The following is a 20,788-nucleotide window of genomic DNA, read 5'->3' on the forward strand; positions in this document are numbered from 1 at the left end:
CTTAAAGATAATCTCACAAACAATCTATTCAAGTGTAAACATTTGCACTGCACGTTCCCCTAAAGATGCTGAAGTGAAGCCATGTGAAGAAACGCAGATAGATAGATTGTAGGAAAAGAGGAAGGAACAGATACAGATCGAATACGATCGGAGGATGGTTTCATCAACACAAAGTCACAGCAATTATGGTATTAAGTAGGAATGAAACAAGCAGGAATAAACCCGAAAAAACGTTAATTGGTCAAGGAGAGCATTAATAAAATATGGAAAAGAAAGGAATCGGAAAAGATAACGCGATGTTTAGTTAATTATATCATATCGGATAAAGAGACGTGCAAAATATTAAGTGAAACTGACTGATGTTATTAAGATGTAACCAAAGAGTCACGAGAGTCACGAGAGTCACGAGAGTAACCAATAAGCAGGTCTAATTACTAACAATTGGTTCAGTCGTTTTGAGTGCGAAATGACACCCTCGTTGTAACAAACCACCCCATGTTGTAACAACTATAACAAGCTAACTCCTCACTGTTACAAGCTAATTCCTCACTGTTACAAGCTAACTCCGGCACTGTTACAAGCTAACTCCTCACTGTTACAAGCTAACTCCTCACTGTTACAAGCTAACTTCTCACTGTTACAAGCTAACTCCTCACTGTTACAAGCTAACTCCGCACTGTTACAAGCTAACTTCTCACTGTTACAAGCTAACTTCTCACTGTTACAAGCTAATTCCTCACTTTTACAAGCTAACTCCTCACTGTTACAAGCTAAACCCTCACTGTTACAAGCTAATTCCTCACTGTTACAAGCTAAATCCTCACTGTTACAAGCTAATTCCTCACTGTTACAAGCTAATTCCTAACTGTTACAAGCTAACTCCTCACTGTTACAAGCTAACTCCTCACTTTTACAAGCTAACTCCTCACTGTTACGAGCTAACTCCTCACTGTTACAAGCTAACTCCTCACTGTTACAAGCTAATCCCTCACTGTTACAAGCTAAATCCTCACTGTTACAAGCTAACTCCTCACTGTTACAAGCTAACTCCTCACTGTTACAAGCTAACTCCTCACTGTTACAAGCTAACTCCTCACTGTTACAAGCTAAATCCTCACTGTTACAAGCTAACTCCTCACTGTTACAAGCTAACTCCTCATTGTTACAAGCTAATTCCTCACTGTTACAAGCTAACTCCTCACTGTTACAAGCTAAATCCTCACTGTTACAAGCTAACTCCTCACTGTTACAAGCTAATTCCTCACTGTTACAAGCTAACTCCTCACTGTTACAAGCTAACTTCTCACTGTTACAAGCTAACTCCTCACTGTTACAAGCTAACTCCTCACTGTTACAAGCTAACTCCTCACTGTTACAAGCTAACTCCGCACTGTTACAAGCTAACTCCTCACTGTTACAAGCTAACTCATCACTGTTACAAGCTAATTCCTCACTGTTACAAACTAATTCCTCACTGTTACAAGCTAACTCCTCACTTTTACAAGCTAACTCCTCACTGTTACAAGCTAATTCCTAACTGTTACAAGCTAATTCCTCGCTGTTACAAGCTAACTCCTCACTGTTACAAGCTAACTCCTCACCGCAGCAGAATGATAGGCTGAGCGCCGTGGATTGCAATTGTGGATTGCGACAACTGATCTCCTTACCACTCGCCAAAAACGACTGCTGTCCGACAGCGACTCCTGTCCGAAACTGCTAATTTGGCTGTCGGACAAATGTCACCCAATCGTCCAGTAACGTGATCGAAGATTTTTTTCGCCGATAGTTTGACAGGGGAGCATTTGAACTCTTTGTCATATTAGCGATCACAAGAGAAACGCCATTGTTGGACGTGAGGAGATCAGTGAGGACTCCTCAAACTACATATAATTAAATTGTAAATTCCTTCTGTAACGTCCTCAATAAATATAATAAATTTGTAGTGTTTTAATTAGTTTAAAATTAAGGTGAAGATTCGTAATCAGGGTTACCCTGGATCGATGACTATTTCATATTCGAAACCCTAACCCTCTAATCCGATCCCAACTCTAACTGAGTCTGAAGCACATGCTTAAACCCTAACCCTAACGAGAAATGAGACCAACTCCCTTATTTGGTCATATTACGTGATCAATGCAGTTTTTCGCCGGATTCGATCGCCATGGGAGCATTTTAACCTTATTAATAGTATTATACCCTATTAATTAAACCCTATTAAACCCTATTATTAGTAATTATAACCCTATTATTATTAGTAATTATTAGTAATTATAACCCTATTAATAGTAATTATAATAGTATTATATGTCATATATTTGGCCGTGGGGGTGATCTGGAATCACAAATCAGCTTTCAAAAATACATGGTCCATGGATCCAAATTGGTTTCAACTGTCAGGCCCAGGGGCCCCTTTAGAAACATCTTGAAGATCGAATGTAAAGTGATTTAGCACGCTTGTAGTCATATTTTAATGCCAATTAATAATTAATAAATGCAATTATCATTTTTAAACGATTAAAAATAAATTGTATAGTATGAAATATAATTTTATGCACGTTGCATTTTTTGTATTTACTTTTAGGGCGGCTGGCTGTGGCATGCACGCTTTGCTAGCATTATAACTATTATATATACTGATTATTACTATTATATATACTGATCATGATCAGTATAGTAATAATGATATGAAAAGATTATGAAATCAGCTAGTAATATGCATAACAGTATTATAACAAATATATAACAAATGCGCGTATTAACAGTCGGCCGCAAAATCTAAAAATGAATTGTAACATCTGTAAACTAAATTAAAACACGTGGTGGTCACTGGTCAGGCAATTTTGGGCAAGTTTCCATAAACGATATTTTATGATCGGCGCCGATAATCGCTTATTGAGCGCTTTTTCGGCGCTTTTTTTTTTAAAAACCGTTTACAATCGCTTTTTTTACGATTATAAACGGTTCAAAAAAAATCGCTTATAATCGACTATAATTGGTGTCATAATTCAAAAAAGCGCTTTTTTGAATTTAAAAGCGCTTATAAGCGCTTTTAAGCGCTTACTAGCGTCGCTGAGCGATTTGAAAGCGGTTTTCCAGTAGGATTGGCGCCAAAAACGGGTGGATAAGCGGTTGGCCGGATAAGCGATTCGTAGGCGCTTTTTTTGAACCATTTATAAGCGATTATAAGCGCTTATAATCGGGGTGCAATTTAGCTGTTTGTAAAGCGCAAATAAAGCGCTTATAAGCGCTTTTAAAATTGAGTCAGGAAAACGCTATATTACATCTTATAACCGCTTATAATCGATTATAAGCGTTTTTTTAGAAATCGCTTATTACGGCTAATTCATCGCTATTTCACCGCTTTTACCGCTTTTCCTATCATCCATGGCCAGGTGAGCAGGAATTAAAAAGCGCTTATAAGCGCTTTTTCGATGCTGCTCCTAGCCTGGTCGGAACGGGGTAGTGCCCGGAATTTAAAAGCGCTTATAAGCGATTTCTCAATTCCCCTTAACCTGGTTGGAACTTTCATGTGCTTTTCTGAGCAACCTGGGGTGCACCGGCAGAGTCAGGATTTAAAAGCGCTTATAGGCGCTTATGATCGCTTTTCTACCACTTTTCCTATCACCCATGGCATGGGTTGGCAAGAATTATAAAGCGCTTATAAGCGTTTTTCAATGCTGCCCCTTAGCTGGTCGGAACGGGGGAGTGCCCGGAATTTAAAAGCGCTTATAAGCGCTTTTTCAATGCCGCCCCTAACCTGGTCGGAACGGGGTGGTGCCCTGAATTTAAAAGCGCTTATAAGCGCAATTCCCCTTAACCTGGTCGGAACTGGAGAGTGCCCACTTGCATGTGCTTTTCTGAGCAACCTGGGGTGCACCGGCAGAGTCAGGATTTAAAAGCGCTTATAGGCGCTTATGATCGCTTTTCTACCGCTTTTTCTATCACCCATGGCCTGGTTGGCAAGAATTATAAAGCGCTTATAAGCGTTTTTTCAATGCTGCCACTAACCTGGTCGGAACGGGGGAGTGCCCGGAATTAAAAAGCGCTCTTAAGCGCTTTTTAAATGCTGCCCCTAACCTGGTCGGAACTGGAAATCAGAGTGCCCGCTTATAAGTGCTTTTCTGAGCAACCTGGGGTGCACCGGCAGAGTCAGGATTTAAAAGCGCTTATGATCGCTTTTCTACCGCTTTTCCTATCACCCATGGCCTAGTTGGCAAGAATTAGAAAGCGCTTATAAGCGCTTTTTCAATGCTGCCACTAACTTGGTCGGAACGGGGGAGTGCCCGGAATTAAAAAGCGCTCATTAGCGCTTTTTTAATGCTGCGCTTATAAGCGATTTCTCAATTCCCCTTAACCTGGTCAGAACTGGAAATCAGTGTGCCCGCTTATAGTTATAAGTGCTTTTCTGTGCAACCTGGGGTCACCGGCAGAATCAGGATTTAAAAGCGCTTATAGGCGCTTATGATCGCTTTTCTACCGCTTCTACTAAATCGCTCGCCCAAATTTTAAGGAAATTCTTGTGAAAAGGCCCTTTGGGGCATGAAAGTGATCTATATCGGTGTATTTTTGGACGCTGATTCCGAATCACCCCCCATGACGTAGGGTTAAAATGCTTCCCTGGAGAGTTATGGGCAAAAAACCGTTTTGGTCACGTGACAGGCTAGTAAAATACGAATTCGATTGTTTAGGGCCCGGGTTAGGGTTAGGCTTGTGGTAAGGGTTATGGTTAACTTCGGGGTTATGGTTAGGGTTAGGGTTGGGATTAGGATTTATGTAAAACCGTTTTGTACGGCTGCAAAACCATAAAAACCAAAGTCACGTGAAATTTTTGGGCGAGCGAATTAGTAAAAGCCGAGTTGGACTCCAATATATGGAACAAATATTTTACGAGTGTCACCCGTCAATTCTCGCAATCACATTCAACATTGCGCTTCGCTAACATTGACTCTTAAAATAATCGGATTGCTTTAATGTTTAAGTACCCGGGTTTTTACGCTTGCAGTGGCGCCCCACCTCCCGGTGACACAGAGGCGGTTCTTGTGCGAAAAAATGCTTGCAGCCTGGGCACGGATCTAAGCAATTTTATATTGGGTGTCAAAATATCTGACGTCGCGCGTCGCGTGGCAACATGAACACTGCGGGCGCGCGCACGAAGGCGAGTTGGTGCTTTTCTTTACTTGTGAAACAAGTGGCGCGAATTTTACCAGGGGACCCCAAGCTAGTATGTTCATAAGCATAGCCTGGCGTAATTAAACCCTCTAAAACGCGCAAATAGGCGTGTTTATGCGATTTTACAATCAAATAATCAGATTTTACAATCTAACTCAGCGCGCGGCTCTTGTAGTGCATACGTCACTTCTTTTTTATTGTTAGTTGGCGTGCACGTGATCTTTTGCGCGGCTGTAATTGGTTCATAACGATCACGTGAATGCTAGTCCAATGAACATTTGCACTTTTTAGGGCGATGAAAGTCGTAATTCACTCAGCCCGAATAAAGATTTGGCGGAATGCAGAATGACAGGCTGAGCGCCGCCCAGTAACGCGAATTGTAAGCACCCTGTCACCCGATCTTGAGGTGACGTACGACACTTCGTTTAACAAACTAATTAAAACGTTTTCTGTTTCCCGCTAGGCTCATTGGACCAGGTGAGCTTGCATGCTTGTGAATGCGATTGTAAGTACAGCTGTACTGTAGTTTATACCTAATTACCCCTACTGCAGAAACTGCAAAGTGCGGGAAATTTTGGGAACCAATATATGGTTGCCAAAATCGATGGAGGGTTGGCGGCTAGATCAAAGCTCAACGGCTCTGGATTAGGGGTGGACGATAAAACAAACTTGCTCAGATTTTAAAATTTTTTGTAATACTGTTTTCTAGAGACTGTGAGAATTTTCACAATACCAAATTTGTTATACCTTTTTGGAAAGATCAATGAGTTTCGCCTCACTAGCTGGGTGCCATTTGCTCTATCCAGAGCCCTTGCGCTTGCAGTAGCGCGCGCTCACTCAGTTCTTGACGTACTTGTGAAACAAGCGCGCCTGAAGTGGCGCGAAAGCACATGGTTAGGTGAAGGGTGCCATATTTGATGGTGCGCGGCTTTTGGAGCAAAAGTAGATGTAAAGGTCGCGTAATTTGACCAAATTCGTTGATTTTTGTCGTATTATTTCGGACACTTTCCTCGTAAGTTTATGAGTACAGAGTGAGCTCACCAATTTCTGTTGCAATCGGAGGTCGGGAAGGATACTCAATATCTATTTGTTTGAAGAAAATTGTGCTGGCCGAAATTAGCGCTAAAAAACTATCCTACTATACAGTCGGCACGCGCGGCTCACTGTTGTTGGCGCACTACCTATCTGGATAGAGCAACGGCAGCACGAAGGCACATGGTTAAGTTAGGTGCAAAATAATCGAACATGCAGAAACTCTTAGCTTTATTGCATTGTATATCATGTGTACGCTTATTTTTGTATAAAAACCGCGACCGGCTCTTGCTAATTCGCTCGCCCAAAAATTTCACGTGACCTTGGTTTTTATGGTTTTGCAACCGTACAAAACAATTTTACATAAACCCTAATCCCAACCATAACCCCGAAGCTATCCATAACCCGCGTACCTTAACCCAAACCCTAACATGAGCCCTAAACAATCGAAATCATGTTTTACTAGCCTGTCACGTGACTAAAACGGTTTTTGCCCATGTAACTCTCCAGGGAAATATTTTTACCCTACGTCATGGCGGGTGATTCGGGATCAGCGTCCAAAAAATACACCGATTTAGATCAATGTCATACCCAAAGGTGAAAGGCCTTTTCACAAGAATTTTCTTAAAATTTGGGCGAGCGATTTCGTAGGAGCGATTCAAACGCGCAATCTGGCGCGGTTTATTTGTTGCAGTTTTACTATCTAATAAGTTATTATTGGTGAGATAGCTTGTAAAGTTTGGTTATTAAATAATCAAATTTTACAAGCTATCTCACCACGCCTGCACGCGCACGGCTTTACTAGCGTATATATACATTACTTTTTTCCTATTGGTACTCAGCGTGCACTTGTTTTTATGTCCACGATTAATTATGAACAAGTACGTGAATGCTGGTCACGCACACACTAACTTTCAATGAGCACCGCACTTTTTTCATGTTTCAGACGTCGTGATTCGCTCAGCCCGACTAGAGATTCCTTGGAATGACATAAACAGGCCTGTCATACTCGTTGACAGACTGAGCGTGGCCCAGCGCAATAATTTAATTTCATATACTATATTTTTCTTTTGCAAGTTCTGAATGTGAAGTGTGTATGACTGATGACGCAGCGCGTATCGACCGCCACCAGGACAACCACCACCATTAACAACATATAAATAAACGCTTGCAAGCGCTTTACAATTTCTGACAATTATTGTCGGAGAACTTTGCCGCGCCGTGCACTTAGCCTTCTTGCTTGGCTTCTAGATCGCCAGTCAAACAACTATGTTTAAATCCATGTTGATAAATGATAGATAAATCGGTAAAAACCAGAAATAAAAAGTGATTGTAATCGCTTATAACTTATAACCGCTTTTCAAATCCTTAGGGGCAGCATTAAAAAAGCGCTTATAAGCGCTTTCTAATTCCTGCCAACCAGCCCATGGGTGATGGGAAAAGCGGTAGATAAGCGATCATAAGCGCCTATAAGCGCTTTTAAATCCTGACTCTGCCGGTGCACCGCAGTTTGCTCAGAAAAGCACATACGAGTGGGCACTCTCCAGTTCCGACCAGGTTGAAGGGAATTGAGAAATCGCTTATAACTATAAGCGCTTTTAAATTCCGGGCACTCCCCCGTTCCGACCAGGTTAGGGGCAGCATTGAAAAAGTGCTTATAAGCGCCTTTTAATTCCGGGCACTCCCCCGTTGCGACCAGGTTAGTGGCAGCATTGAAAAAGCGCTTATAAGCGCTTTCTAATTCCTGCCAACCAGGCCATGGGCGACAGGAAAAGCGGTAGAAAAGCGATCATAAGCGCCTATAAGCGCTTTTAAATCCTGACTCTGCCGGTGCACCCCAGGTTGCACAGAAAAGCACTTATAAGCGGGCACTCTGATTTCTAGTTCCGACCAGGTTAAGGGGAATTGAGAAATCGCTTATAAGCGCTTATTAATTCCAGGCACTCCCCCGTTCCGACCAGGTTAGGGGCAGCATTGAAAAAGCGCTTATAAGCGCTTTCTAATTCCTGCCAACCAGGCCATGGGCGATAGGAAAAGCGGTAGAAAAGCGATCATAAGCGCTTTTTAATCCTGACTCTGCCGGTGCACCCCAGGTTGCTCAGAAAAGCACATGCAAGTGGGCACTCTCCAGTTCCGACCAGGTTGAAGAGAATTGAGAAATCGTTTATAAGCGCTTTTTAATTCCGGGCACACCCCCGTTCCGACCAGGTTAGTGGCAGCATTGAAAAAGCGCTTATAAGCGCTTTCTAATTCCTGCCAACCAGGCCATGGGCGATAGGAAAAGCGGTAGAAAAGCGATCATAAGCGCTTTTTAATCCTGACTCTGCCGGTGCACCCCAGGTTGCTCAGAAAAGCACTTATAAGCGGGCACTCTGATTTCCAGTTCCGACCAGGTTAGGGGCAGCATTTAAAAAGCGCTTAAGAGCGCTTTTTTATTCCGGGCACTCCCCCGTTCCGACCAGGTAAGGGGCAGCATTGAAAAACGCTTATAAGCGCTTTATAATTCTTGCCAACCCATGCCATCGGTGATAGGAAAAGTGGTAAAAAAGCGATCATAAGCGCCTATAAGCGCTTTTAAATCCTGACTCTGCCGGTGCACCCCAGGTTGCTCAGAAAAGCACATGAAAGTTCCAACCAGGTTAAGGGGAATAGAGAAATCGCTTATAAGCGCTTTTAAATTCCGGGCACTACCCCGTTCCGACCAGGCTAGGGGCAGCATCGAAAAAGCGCTTATAAGCGCTTTTTAATTCCTGCTCACCTGGCCATGGATGATAGGAAAAGCGGTAAAAGCGGTGAAATAGCGATGAATTAGCCGTAATAAGCGATTTCTAAAAAAACGCTTATAATCGATTATAAGCGGTTATAAGATGTAATATAGCGTTTTCCTGACTCAATTTTAAAAGCGCTTATAAGCGCTTTATTTGCGCTTTACAAACAGCTAAATTGCACCCCAATTATAAGCGCTTATAATCGCTTATAAATGGTTCAAAAAAGCGCCTACGAATCGCTTATCCGGCCAACCGCTTATCCACCCGTTTTTGGCGCCAATCCTACTGGAAAACCGCTTTCAAATCGCTCAGCGACGCTAGTAAGCGCTTAAAAGCGCTTATAAGCGCTTTTAAATTCAAAAAAGCGCTTTTTTGAATTATGACACCAATTATAGTCGATTATAAGCGATTTTTTTTGAACCGTTTATAATCGTAAAAAAAGCGATTGTAAACGGTTTTAAAAAAAAAAAGCGCCGAAAAAGCGCTCAATAAGCGATTATCGGCGCCGATCATAAAATATCGTTTATGGAAACTTGCCCAATTTTGTAAATTTATAACTTTCAGAACACAGATTCACGCTGAGTTTGTGGTGTGTATGGTGAATGATTACTAGTACTGGACTAGTCGTGTATGAAACAATGCTTTTCTATTTTCCAGTGACAGGATCGTAGCAAAACTACAAGCTGCATGGAAAGGCGAGGATGGGCATCATCAATCAGCTGAGTCTAATATTTCAAATACATATTGTACGGGTATCGCCCGTTAAATGTTTAAAGTTGCACTTCAATTTGCTTAAATTCCTATTACACAGCTTGCTTATCTTGTGTATAATATGAAAGACATTAAAGTGAAACAAATGCACACAGAGAGATCAATGGCGCGCCAGGTACAAATTTATAATCATGCATCGTCAATAACAAATAAGACACGATATATTCTGAAAAGAAGGTATATTTACAATCTAATTTACAATGCAACTCTTTGGTAAAATCTGATAATATTTTTAACGGTTCTGTCCATCATAAAATCGGAAAATTTTAATAGAATTCCATCCACAAATCATAAGAACTTCTTTAGTTTATCTTGGAAATAAAATAGCAGATTTTCTAACATATTTAGACTTTCGAGACGAAAAATATTTTGTTATTATTAGTACACGATTCAAAAAATCATGCAAACTTGGCGATAACTTGTATATCAATTATTCATGCATGGATATTGGATACAGGGTATCAGTAATAAAGTTTCTGCTACCAGGCTATACTTAATTAAACCAGAATAATCAAACTTTATAAAGTTTCAAAGTATTTCTGTTCCAGTTATTACATACCACGGTGTGATTATCCAATCATCTAATTATAAGTAATCACCTAATATTTAATAATAACAAAGCGGGAAGATTAGTGGAAGTACTGGTGGAAGTAAGCTTCGCGGTACCTCTGTTTCCTCTCAAGTTTCGGGTCTCTTAGCTGAAAGAAAGAAAAAGTTTAAATAATATGTACACTGTACACTGTACTCACTAATCACTATTTCACTATTTCATTATTTCACTATTTCACTATTTCACTATTTCACTATTTCACTATTTCACTATTTCACTGTATTTAGTACTGGTGTGTAAAATGATTGTTATGGCTGCTGATTTTAATAATATACATTAAAGCTGATAAAACTTTGGAGATTTTATCTGGCGATACAGAAAAATAATCTAAAAAATGTTCCATATAAGCATATAGACCGAAATGTATACTTAATTCGTAATCTTGGACGAATTTTTTAGCAAATATTCTCAAAAAGTCAATTATCATTAATTATTAATTGTTTGTAAATGTCTTACTAAATTCTTACCATCTAATATTATTCCTGATGGTTTAGAATGCTAAAGACACATTAAGACAGGATATTATCATTATATTCCATGCTAAACTTCAAGAGAGTAACACTCTTACAATAAAGCAACAACGCTAAAAATAGTTGAATACATTATAAAATGAAATTATTAACTGTGCATTAGGTCCTGAGCCAAAATATTAAACTTTTAAAAATTATTATCAACGTAAATGAAATATCACGGCTTACAACGTTTCGTCTTTTATTATTGTTCAATTATCTTGCAAACGTCATGACGCTGTTTTAGTTTATTTAATAGTTCATCGGTATATTCACAAAATTTTGGTTTATAATTGTAAAGGATCACTGTTGAGTACACTCTGGCTCTGGATATTCCAAGGTAAAGATTTTGAATATGGAAACTGCCTGCTGCCTTCTTATCACTGTTAAAATATGAAATGTGTTTGTAAATATAGATAACAGCAGCCCACTCTGCTGACATACAGTTCACAAATAAGCGCACCGTTATCTTGTCCTCTGTAGTGTTCCATCTCTCTAATACATTGTCAACAACACTTTGTTTATGTTTGAAATCATCTGCATTGACTGCATCGACAAGTACTGCAATATCCTTGTTTTTAAGACAACTGTCAGATCCTCTTAGTTTCTCTAGCTCCCTAATCAGAATATCTCTCCACGTAGTAGTTTCTTCATCTCTTATTACATAAAAGACAGCTTTAGAACCACGAAGAAAATGTCCACTCCCTTGTGGAAGTTTAACTAGCCCGATTCCAGTATAATGAATTTTCTCGTAGTACTCTATAACTATTGACAACACGGCAGATATTTCGTATGTGTTTCTAAGATTGACTATCAAATCTTTTGTTTTCAAGAAAAAACTTTTGAATTCCTCAAGAATACTCTTAACCGAATTAAATTCATTCTGGCTACCGAAGACATGTACTATACAAATCGTCATGTCACATTGCATTTCATCACAAAATATCCATATTCTAGTGTTGTTGTTATCACTATTTCTCATAACAGGAAGTAGTCCCTGAGATATGAAATGTACATCAGCATAGCGCCTGTGGCAATGTTGTAGAAGGAGTTGGTAGTCATCTACATAAACGTAATCAAAGCTCGTTATACAGCTGTGAAAACCTCTAGCTGAACCACGTGATATGTACAGTAATACAATTTTACTGGTGACATCAGACAGGTGTTGTGACGAAGAACTACGCGCTTTCTCCGAACACTCACAATCTTCACATGGAAACGTGACATTGTAATGAATCCTCTGACACGTAATGTCATGTCTGATATTGTTGAGTAAATCCAGGTGACGTTGTAGTGCTGGATTGTAACCATTATATCCACCTAATATTAAAAGTATCCTAGATTCTGGTGGTGTAGTGAGAGCAAGGTGGATTATCTTACCCAGCATCACAACAGTCTTGCCTGATCCTGCTGGGCTCTCCACCCAGAGGAATCTCTCGTTACTATTAAATATATCTAACTGATCTTGTGTGAGACAGTTGATATTCAGATAATCTTTAAAGACATCTGGTGCTTCTTTCATTTCAGGATTTTCTGGATACTTCTTACTCTTTTGTTCCCCCTTTTTCTTTGAAGCACTGTTCCTTGCCTTATCGACTGATTCTCGTGTAACTAGTGCTCGTCTCAGTTTCTCATCAATATCTTTAATACATTCCGGCAGGCTACAATCACTTAATCTCCATGTATTCTCCTGGTTGATACACCACAACCCTAGAAGACTGCAACATAGTTTGTCTCTCCCAGTGTTCACATCAGTCATAGAAATGGGGCGAGATGAGAATGTTTCACAGCATTCCACAATCGTAACCAAGTTTTCTAGATCCTCAGCGAACAGTATTGTTCCATCTTTAAGATCACGCTCGTCTACCTCTTTTATCGAGATATTTGGGAATGCTGTGAATTCGTATATCATCACTAACGGGTCGATGGACTGGATTAAATCTTTCATCCGTTTCCTTTGTTTCTGTGCACTTTCACAACAACCTTTAAACTTAATACAGTCTTGTTCATTACCTTGGAACGATAATCCTTTGACCTCAAATACTGCTACAAAATTATCTCCTATGACGACAAAGTCACATTCTCCTTCAAGTTCCCTTGTTTGTTTCTTTGTCCTCTTGCACTGGTGATTTGGCAGAAAAGCAGAATATTGTCCGCAAGTGTACTCAATCTGATGAATGACAACACAATTTATCTTCGCCTCCTCAAAAGATCGATACAGTCTAACTTCAGCTTCATATCCAAGTTGATGTTTCTTTTCAGTTAGATTCGCCCCCTTTAACACGACATTTTCAGGGAGCCTATCTATAAACTTCGAATTTGGTATTGGTGGTATCATGATTGGTCCCGAAGTGTCATCTTTGATCACACAATACTTTTCTAAAATGTTTCTACCAATCTTGTTCTCAATTGTTGTACGAAGTTTAGAAGTCATTAATCTGATGAAAGGTGGAAATTAGATAAAACTGAATTACTTTAAGAAAGTACAGTTCCAGACAAAAAACACCGTACAGTAGCACGGGTGCTAAAAGTAGCACCGAACAGTAGCACGGGTGCTAAAAGTAGCACCGAACAGTAGCACGGGTGCTAAAAGTAGCACCGTACAGTAGCACGGGTGATAAAAGTAGCACCGTACAGTAGCACGGGTGCTAAAAGTAGCACCGTACAGTAGCACGGGTGCTAAAAGTAGTACCGTACAGTAGCACGGGTGCTAAAAGTAGCACTGCACAGTAGCACGTAAGCACGGGTGCTAAAAGTAGCACCGTACATTAGCACGGGTGCTGAAACAGTAGCAAGGGTGCTAAAATCTGGCCGCCGACAGCTCCAAATTGCGAATGTAATAACAGTAAAGCACAGCTCTCATATCAATCCGAATAACGTAATGAATAGAACTGGGTGAAGTATAAATAAATAAACAAAATGCACAATTCACCGGAGTGTCACGTGGCATGTGACTAGAAACAAGTAAGTAAGGGAACAAGTAAGTAGTGAGGCACTATATAATGGATTCTATATAATATGGATTCAGAAAGATAAGATGTGACGTAAGCTCAGAAATGGGTACAACACTTCAATAGCCTGCAGTTGATAAAGCAGTTACTTGCTCATGACTCGGATTTACGTAGAAACCGTGAGTCCTGTATCATGTTATCGAATCAAGAGATAATGCCGAGTTTCTGAATATACTGGATATGTAACATTGCTGTGAGACAAAATACGGGTTGTGTTACCAAGTTTGGGCCTTATCAGAGATTGCTGTGATTAAAAACTAAGGTCACATGATGAGAACAGTGGTCACGAGATCTCAGTTATAGTAAATCATAGTTCTTTATAAGTTATATGGCGTAATCGGGATACAAATATACTCTTAAAGGTGATTAGAGAGACTGTCTTGAAGATTCATAAATAAAATGTTTGACCAATTCTGACACGAATTTCGTGAGTTATTAAAGGGTTGCGTGTGGGTAGTTACTTCTGGGCCACCCTATATAATACCGTCATTCCCTCAATATAAAAATATCACGGCCCACAAATTTCTATATTTCTAGTTTTGTATCCTCTAGCCCGTGGGTACAGGCTGATTCTGATTGGCCTATAATGAGGGATTTTACCAACAATATGGCTGGAATATTATTTCAGCGGCGCGCCAGTATTTTGTAATTATTAGCATCTAGCAAACACTTGAAACGTAGTGATAAAGTGATGAAACTAGTGATAAAGTGATAAAGTGATAAAGTGGTGATAAAATGATGAAACTAGTGATAAAGTGATGAAACTAGTGATAAAGTGATGAAACTAGTGATAAAGTGATAAAGTGGTGATAAAGTGATGAAACTAGTGATGAAACTAGTGATAAAGTGATGAAACTAGTGATAAAGTGATGAAACTAGTGATAAAGTGATGAAACTAGTGATAAAGTGATGAAACTAACTTTAATTTTGGCGGTAGTTCCCTCGTGATGGTGAATCTCGGAGCAGTCCCTTACTTTTGAGAAAGCTTGCAGATACCTGGGGGAAAGAAGTCATTGAAAGGGGCATCCCAGTACTCTATTTAAATTATTATGCACGTGAAAATAAAATAACTGCTAGATCGATATAGTTTAGTGTGTAATCATATCTGTTAGCATTGATCGTCAACACACAACACCTGTTAGTCGTACTTATTATTATTATAAAACAGCGGCATACACACAAGTTATTAACGTCCTTACACTTGTTGCACTTTGCTATAACTCGTTCAGCTCACAAAACGTTTTTATTCTTAAAACTGGAAATAGTTGTACAGTGAAACAATATCGTGCTCCTTCATAAAACATATCACTCACGAGGGAGGGTATTTCTCTCCGTAAGCCGAGTGGAAGGAGTGGCAGTTTCTACACAAGGCTCGGGCTTTGTAAGTGAAATAGTCCCCAATTGGGGGTCTCTTGCAAGAATCACACTGAAATTATAGAGTTGTTAATTAAGTAACCAATGAATATTCAATATCTGAATATTTCCCTGGTATGTTGAACATTGTGAACAATAGGAACAAGATTAAGTTGGCCTCTGGGAATGGCTCTTAAATAAGCAGAGATCATCTAATTATATTCTAAGATATTAATTTATCATATATCTATTTTTTATTAACTAGTTTAACAAACTCACAATATCCTCGTTGTTTTGAACACATTTTATAGAGATCGTCTCCTTCAACTGCTGCTTTCCTCCGAATGATCCTGCAAACTCCACTCTTCTGAACCTTTTTACATCGTGCTCGTAAGTTCCGGGACTGAAAGTTGAGATATTGTTCAGTTTATAATAATATTAATTGTTCATAATTACAGTATAATAGTTTTAAAAAGATTACAAATTTGTTAAGTACTTCTATTTCCAACAAAACATGTACCTAATTAAACGCGCGGCGCAAAGTTGTAGGGAAATTGCCATGGAAACTGCGCCACGTTTCTGAGATATGATCTTCGCGCCTTACACAAACCAAATATTATTTTGAGACCAATGAGCCAAACTTTGATCACATGAGCTCGGATAACGATTACTCCGGAGCGATACAGCCGATGATCGATATACGATAACATTTCAAGTTTGTGTAATATTATGTGACATCATAATGTAAAGATGTAATATAACACTGAAACATACGCAGGCTGGTAGACAGTAGATTTGCCCTCTGGTTGAAATCTAAGAGAAGAGTTGTTGAAGGCTTCCTTGTTTTTCTTGACCGATTTCTTCTCCTCATTTTGGTAAGAAGTTGGGCCGGGAAACGTTAACTCTATTCCTCTGCTCAGATCATGGGCAAAATATCCATTTCTCTGGGAGTAAGAACTAAGTTATTTATGTATTTCTGATAATTATTTGTAATAGTTATAACCCAATTAATATCTTATGATAGTAAAAACTAAGAACAACATTGGAAAATTGCAATTATATAACAAACTATAAAGAGTTCACTCACACATTTCAAGTTTGGAATCCTGCTAGCAGTTCTGGCCCCTAGAGAATATCCCAGATTGTTTGTAGGTTTTGTCTTGATGTTGTAATCTATACTGTTGAACTGCAAAAGTAGAAAAACGTGACGACTTTTATTGTAATTTAATATTTATGTAATATTATGGTAACTTTAAACTTTTTTTATCTTATCAGCAAATTTGTGCGGTAATAACGTCACCACGGAAGTAATCCAATAAAGAAATAACAAACACGACTTAGTAGGGTAGATCGGGGTACACGTTCAATCGGGATTATACTAGAAGTGTACACCTATTAAGACGTGCACTTTACACACATACATTGTCTACAATACAACATACCTTGTCTACATTGTACTTGTCAGGTCCCAGATGGGTTTCACCTCTTATACCATCTAGATTGCCCAGTCTGTTGAAGGCACAATGATGGGGAAACAATTTCCGGTCTTGTGTAGTCCCAAAACTTATTGGTACTCCCTTGTCCTTGTTATCCTCTTCCATTAACATGGCTACTAACTGCGTTTATTTTATTAGAGGGGCTCGTAATTTTAAAGTTTTTGAGTCCTTGGTTATTGTTTGTACTGTCTGAGATTATCTTGTAATGAAAAAGGGAGTAAGAGAGGTGCGGAGTGGATTGAAAGAATTGTTTTTGAGAATTCATATTAAATATTGTTATTTACAAGTTTACAGAAATTTACAACCTGAAAGAATCTGAAGTTACTAGTTGTTAATGACAGGTTTAGTTCATTTATCCATCAAAATGATCTTTGTGGAATGTGGATTTAATAAAATTCTCAAAAGGAGCAAAAACCTCACATGTTTTTGTTAGATGCCCGCACACAAATATTCCCAATTTATAGTTTATATCTGAACAAACAGAGTAGTGACTTAAGTTAAAATCTGAATGCATGGGTGAAATCTGAAAAACCACATCGGATATCTCCAATCTCCTTAGTGCTTCCTCAAAACCTTGCTCAAGTCTCAAGCAAGTCTATTTCAAGCCTCGAGCTAGTCTATTTTAGGCCTTGAACAAGTCCTGTTCAAGCCTCGGTCAAGTCGTCGTTGAAATAGATATGGATAGCGGGTAACCAGTCCTCCTCGTTAAAGTTAAGCTCGTAGAACTCCTCATCCTCATCTTTAACACCGTTCTGTTCAAGTGTCTTCGTCATCGTTAGGTTCGTCCCTGAATAGCACAGATTTTTAATTATATTTGGTCCGATATTTTATGAGAATGTCATCGAAAATTTTAATTACAAATTTATTCTCATTTCTTTTAACTCTTTTTCGTTTAGGTTCTTTCATCCATTCGCAAATAAATTAATAGCTTTATAAGTTTGTACATATATATATTTGTTTAACCTATTTAGGGTATAATAATAATAAAGTGACTTTATTTACCGTTATATTTCCAGGTATAGCTGGCAGCATGTTTATTGTACTTGTAAAACCTGATTAGGAGATTAATAATTATTCATTGATTATGGAGGGTCTTATATTAATGAAATTGTTGGTTTGTCAATAATAGTTAATGCTTTAATAAATGACAATGTATGTGTGAATAACGTTCATAATTATAAACGATGATAAAAATGACAAATAATAAAATAAAGCTAAATCTTAATGTTTACAGCCTTTCAATACATAAGATATTTTTTTAAATGTATATTTTGTTCCTCCAGTTTTTCCTCATTGTATTTCCCCAGAGAGTGTTCTTACCTGTTGAGTATTTCCTCCAGAGTTTCCTCACTGCAAACCTCCAGAGTGTGTTCTTGTGAAGTCAGTGTGTTGATTATCCTTATCTTCCTAGTCTTTGTCGACAGGTGTCCAATACAGTAGCTCTCATCTAGGGGAACGAATTTAGTTGTGAGTTTAAATTGTAAAATATAATGTGATAAGAAATATTTACCATTGATCCATAATTTTCTCTTTTGCTAACAAATCGCATGTCCTGGCCCAAAAATATCATGATATCACGAGAATGGTAAAAATCTCAAGTAAATTTGTGGCAGCGAAAAAACCTCCATTTCTGGGGGAAGTTAGGAATTTAGAGAAAATACCTTTCCACCAAGGAGTACCGAAGTCATTGGCCCAAGAAGCACTAGGATAGGGTGGAGGAATGTGAATAAAGCGACCTTGTGGTGTATACGGCACTTCACAGCCCGTCTTTCCGTCTATGTGAGTCCGGATTTGGGGGTCAAAATCTGACTTCTGAGGGAGAGAAAGTAGGATCAGTTAGAATAAAGGAAATAATAAAATAATTAAAATTTATCCAATGATAACATATTTACTCGAAAAAATTCTTGATATACAACGAAACGAAATAGAACATAAGATGTTACTTTGTCGATTTCAGCGAAACACTCTAGAGACTCTGCGTTATTAATTTGATGCAGTTTTGTCATTTCAGTTTTGTCATTATCATTAGTTGGTGATGAGTGTTGAGAACTTGGTGATGTTGATATTTCAACAGTTGAATTACTGTGTCCATTTTTCTCGAATGGTGGAGGTGGTAGTGGCTCGCACTGTGAAATGTGAATGAGTGTGATATATAAATGAAAATGTGATTTTTATGTTAGGAGGACAAAATGAGCGTCTCCACTCAGTTTAAACAAAATACATCTGAAGGTATTGTTAAAGTTTTTCCTACATACATTTTTAATTTCGTTCTAGAAGTATATAAACCATGTGAAACCAACGAAGTGGCGTAGGATTAGTAAAAAGGAGATAAGCAGGTCATCCCAACACCGGGAATTAACTGTCCGTGTATCTTATTGCGTGCAACAAGTGTTATGATTTTAGGTTGTATAAAGAGTAGTTCAGGGTCAGCTTCAGGTCGCATGATTCATTAAAATGAAATATTTGATCACTTACATTAGTTCCATTGGTGTTGAACCAGTGTGAAATATCTTTTCCACCAGCGTTTAGTATGGGTTTCAATAGAATGTTACCTGAAAAAGTAGATATCAATGAATATGAGAATCTTGATAAAACGGTCAAGCAGTTTAGAAGAATAAACAACAAATTATTCCAAGAAGCCAGATTCCCTGTACTCTTAAAATTACAAAGTCACAGTGTCTAAATAATTTACCACCGTTCTTCTCCACAAGCGGGGTCAAATTGTAAACTTTTCCCAAGAAGCTGACCCAGAGATCCTTGCTGGAAGAATGTTGTTCAACTTCCAGTGGAGTGTAGTAACGCTGCTTGTAAGTCGGCGCCATCTTAAAGTAGGTTATAAGTAATTGTAAGATAATTAATAATTAATAGGAATGCGAAACTGATGTTAACTTATAAGGCGAAATCATAACAAATAGTGATTAGTGATGTATACATATACAATTAATTAGCATGTAAACAATGCCTTATTTCCAACGAACGCCTAACGCAAAATATCACGTATATTAAAAGAGTCCGATTCAATTTTATAAAATGATCATATTCATTTATACATACATATTTTTGGAGGCAAAATAAGCAAATTGATTATTTACTATCACATTTCAGAAAAATGTTGATTCACCTTCCCTTCAGTATTAAATCATTGCTTAAGATAATAATTAAAATATCGCAATTGCACAATATTTGCAATAGTCTTCAAAAAATAGCAAAAATATATCATATTATACATAAATTATGTACATTATGGAATCGCATTTTTGATAAATAAAATTCTCACGTCATACTGTAAAGCTATTAAAATTCTTCGGTCAGCAAAAACTTTGTAAACGAAGTAGTAATCAAGTCAAATATTTCCAAAATCCAAATTCAATTATGACTATGTAATACTTTTCTAGAAAAAAACCTACTTTTAAATTATTTATTCAGATAATATGAGAACAGTGTAGCTTTTATAGCGTGTAACGGATCTAATTTAAAACAGCCCACAAATAATATGATATAAAAACCATGTTATCAACCTCTTGATTTTGATTTTTTTGGTTTGTTTCTTTTCGGTACTGTAGTACTTCCAGAAGACTTCCCTGATATAACATTGTCTTTAGATTTCTTATCAGACCTCTTTCTTTCTTTCCTTCCATAGGGCTGATGTTTTTTGATGTACTCCTTCGTTTCCTCATAGGTGGTATATCGGCTGGTCGGCTTGCAATTCTCAATTTCAGAGTTCAGTATATTAGAGGTGATGTCAATTAAACCTCTAGTGAGGTTATACTGTGCCTTCATCATGTTCAGAAGGGCTATCTTATCAGGGTTCATAGCAGACAGTTCTTCAAGAGTTTTGGAGTCCAGAGTCATACCACTGAAGAGTGGTATGGGTCTCATGTTCATGTCTGCTCTCTGATTTTTACATTTACACCCACAGCAGGGAGGTTCGAATCTGATTTCTGTTAGTGAAGTCCGAGATTTTGTGACTGTTTCTAGTTCTGAAGAATCAGATATGGTTGTGACGTCCTCGGTGAAGCTTGAGTAGTTATATGTTTTAGTTGGAGATTTCTCGCTTACATCAGATGAT

General features: G+C 38.4%; 2 protein-coding genes across 3 annotated transcripts; both read right to left on the bottom strand.

Moving 5' to 3' along the window:
* Window positions 1-9,904: 9,904 nt before the first annotated feature.
* LOC134813900 (ciliary microtubule-associated protein 3-like) lies at window positions 9,905-16,845 on the bottom strand. The gene is made up of 7 exons (XM_063821832.1): window positions 16,666-16,845; window positions 16,311-16,409; window positions 15,998-16,167; window positions 15,503-15,626; window positions 15,184-15,296; window positions 14,791-14,866; window positions 9,905-10,438 (listed from the first exon to the last, which is right to left on the bottom strand). The coding sequence occupies exons 1-7, from the start codon at window positions 16,828-16,830 to the stop codon at window positions 10,370-10,372; spliced, it is 816 nt and encodes a 271-aa protein (XP_063677902.1). The 5' UTR covers window positions 16,831-16,845; the 3' UTR covers window positions 9,905-10,369.
* Window positions 16,846-16,957: 112 nt separating this feature from the next.
* LOC134813955 (cytochrome b5 domain-containing protein 1-like) lies at window positions 16,958-19,555 on the bottom strand. Of its 2 annotated transcripts, XM_063821905.1 has the most exons (7): window positions 19,412-19,551; window positions 19,195-19,271; window positions 18,663-18,845; window positions 18,381-18,531; window positions 18,040-18,166; window positions 17,722-17,771; window positions 16,958-17,506 (listed from the first exon to the last, which is right to left on the bottom strand). In XM_063821905.1, the coding sequence occupies exons 1-7, from the start codon at window positions 19,539-19,541 to the stop codon at window positions 17,364-17,366; spliced, it is 861 nt and encodes a 286-aa protein (XP_063677975.1). In that variant the 5' UTR covers window positions 19,542-19,551; the 3' UTR covers window positions 16,958-17,363. The 2 variants fall into 2 exon arrangements, with proteins under 2 accessions (XP_063677975.1, XP_063677976.1); XM_063821906.1 differs by lacking the exon at window positions 18,663-18,845 and having other exon boundaries at window positions 19,412-19,555.
* Between the last annotated feature and the right edge of the window lie 1,233 nt (window positions 19,556-20,788).

The sequence above is a fragment of the Bolinopsis microptera genome, chromosome 4 (assembly GCF_026151205.1).
Source record: "Bolinopsis microptera isolate Bmic1 chromosome 4, MBARI_Bmic_1.0, whole genome shotgun sequence".
Lineage (NCBI taxonomy): Eukaryota > Metazoa > Ctenophora > Tentaculata > Lobata > Bolinopsidae > Bolinopsis > Bolinopsis microptera.

Coding starts and splice junctions, on each gene's coding strand:
- LOC134813900 (XM_063821832.1), bottom strand. CDS start 16,830: ATGTTAATGGAAGAGGATAACAAGGACAAGGGAGTACCAATAAGTTTT. Junction 16,168..16,310: donor GGATTCCAAACTTGAAATGT/GTGAGTGAACTC, acceptor TCTTACTCCCAG/AGAAATGGATATTTTGCCCA. Junction 14,867..15,183: donor GGAGAGAAATACCCTCCCTC/GTGAGTGATATG, acceptor TCTTTCCCCCAG/GTATCTGCAAGCTTTCTCAA.
- LOC134813955 (XM_063821905.1), bottom strand. CDS start 19,541: ATGGCGCCGACTTACAAGCAGCGTTACTACACTCCACTGGAAGTTGAA. Junction 18,167..18,380: donor CGGTACTCCTTGGTGGAAAG/GTATTTTCTCTA, acceptor TCGTTCCCCTAG/ATGAGAGCTACTGTATTGGA. Junction 17,772..18,039: donor CTGGAGGAAATACTCAACAG/GTAAGAACACTC, acceptor TCTCCTAATCAG/GTTTTACAAGTACAATAAAC.